The 2,243-nt window shown below is 39.4% G+C and overlaps 1 protein-coding gene across 1 annotated transcript in view; it reads left to right on the top strand.

The window, feature by feature from the left end:
* Positions 1 to 6: 6 nt before the first annotated feature.
* Positions 7 to 2,243, top strand: part of LOC103523513 (electron transfer flavoprotein-ubiquinone oxidoreductase, mitochondrial-like) — a gene marked incomplete at its 3' end in the record, with an annotated part of 10,988 nt that continues 8,751 nt past the window's right edge. Inside the window, 7 exon segments of the mRNA XM_008488552.2 lie at positions 7 to 80; positions 445 to 603; positions 938 to 1,134; positions 1,465 to 1,575; positions 1,577 to 1,639; positions 1,641 to 1,667; positions 1,669 to 1,690. Coding sequence (XP_008486774.2) covers positions 940 to 1,134; positions 1,465 to 1,575; positions 1,577 to 1,639; positions 1,641 to 1,667; positions 1,669 to 1,690 — 418 coding nt within the window.

Genomic DNA, 2,243 nt, shown 5'->3' with positions numbered 1-2,243 from the left:
TGCTATCAGACTGAAACAGTTAGCTGAGAAGGACGGCAAAGAATTGAAAGTTTGCCTCGTGGAGAAAGCAGCTGAAGTGGGTAAGTTTTCCCACTCCACACTAATTGTGCAAGAGTTGAAATTTTTTCAACACTTTGCCTAAGATTTGGAAGACAGTAGCTTGGAATGGTCAGCCTTTTGAGGACAAGAAAAAAAAGTTGTGAAGAGAAACAAAAATGATGTTTCATTGCTATGAAATGAAAACAATGATGGACTTTATTGTTGACAAAATGAGATGAGTACATTCTAATTTTTAATATCACCATATTGTTTCCCTTGTGAAGAGAAACAAAAATGATGTTTCATTGCTATGAAATGAAAACAATGATGGACTTTATTGTTGACAAAATGAGATGAGTACATTATAATTTTTAATATCACCATATTGTTTCCCATTCCTTACAGGTGGCCACATTTTATCTGGTGCTGTCATAGACCCCATTGCTCTGAATGAGCTACTGCCTGATTGGAAAGACTTAGGAGCCCCATTGAACACTCCTGTACAGGAGGATAAGTTTGCCTACTTGACCAAATCAAAACGAATTGGAATACCCATCCTGCCAGGTAAGTGGGAACTTGGAATTTTTGATCTAAAATCAAAATTTTGGCATTTATTCACTTTCTAAGTGTTTAGTTTTATGGGTGGTCCAGATGGCTATCCATTCAGACATTTTGATCTATTCCTACTTATATGTGAACAATGCTTAAAATGCATATGTAAATTACCTTCACAACTACTTGAAAGAGTTTTTTTTTTTTTTTTTTCAAGGAACCTAGGTTTTACCTAGGTTTATAGTTTATAGTCATTTTAAGAAATGTTTAACATGGTTTAAGGACCTACTAAATTGTTTGTTCATTTCTTTCAATTATATTGATTCTAATTTATATTTTAATCCAGGTATGCCAATGAACAATCACGGGAACTACGTGGTGCGGTTAGGTCACGTGGTCAAATGGCTCGGAGAGCAGGCAGAAGCTATGGGCGTGGAAATATACCCGGGTATACCTGCTTCTGAAGTATTGTACCATGGTGATGGCAGTGTGAAGGGCATTGCTACCGGAGACGTGGGTATTGCCAAGGATGGATCTCCCAAGGTAATTGAACAAACGAAGTTTGGTTGTTTGTGGGCGCAGTTATGGAAATGTCCTTTATGTACCTGAAGATAGGTACCTACCGTTTGAGAGTCACACAAATAAGCAAAGGAAGGCAAACATTTTTAAAAAAAAAGAAATAAAAATAAATACATATTGACTGGCTGGCCTTGGGATAAAGTTTGCCCCAGGCGGGAATCGATCCCGCGACCTCCAAGCTAACTAGACTGGTTCGAAGGGACACGTCGCTAAGCGTCCCTTTGAACTCTTGACGTTTGCACGCTTCCCGGCACGCTTGATATAGTAATTATGATCCCCCCATTCATCCCACAGGATACTTTTGCTCGCGGAATGGAGCTGCATGCCAAGGTCACCATATTTGCCGAGGGTTGTCATGGACACCTGACCAAATCCCTGTCCTCCCGATTCAACTTGCGGGGACAATGCATGTCCTCAGGACCTACGGGATTGGACTGAGGAAGTGTGGGAGGTCAAGCCGGAACTGCACCAAACCGGGCCGTGTCGAACATACTATTAGGATGGCCTTTGGTGAGTGTTTGCCTGTGTCATAGCATCTCTAGATATTCTTGTTTGTATGAAAGTCGAGTAATGGGAAAATATGGAATGGAATTTTTAATTGTGTTATGGTGCGTTTCCACTCACCTCTAGCCATTCATTCTTCCTGTGAAAATATTCTCACTATGTATTCAAATATTGGGGAAAGTAGATCAGGAGATCACCATGTATTCTTGATTTTGGTAGTGGGCACTTCCGTGATTGAACAAAATACAAGGAGATAGGTGAGAATGAACTCCGTAATTCTGAAATCAGTCGAAATAAAATATGAACTTTTTCAAAACTCTTGCCTCGAATGTCGGCCGAACGATGCATTTCTCTGCATCTTTCTGGACAGTGAGTTTTTTAATATGACAATTAAACCGAAACCTCCCTGCAAAGTTTGAGCGACTTCGATCAGAAAACTACACATGTTGATCTAAAAATCAAGAATCTTGCAGTGTTTGAAGCTATTTTGAGAAAACTCTAGTCCGAATAACTCTAATACATTAATACGTAGTTGAGCTAATTGTGTACTTATATTGACTATAGAAGTG

Source organism: Diaphorina citri, unplaced genomic scaffold (assembly GCF_000475195.1).
Source record: "Diaphorina citri unplaced genomic scaffold, Diaci psyllid genome assembly version 1.1 scaffold25186, whole genome shotgun sequence".
In the NCBI taxonomy this organism is placed as follows: domain Eukaryota; kingdom Metazoa; phylum Arthropoda; class Insecta; order Hemiptera; family Psyllidae; genus Diaphorina; species Diaphorina citri.
Note: the sequence above shows the minus strand (reverse complement) of the source record. Positions and strands in the feature narration are given on the sequence as shown.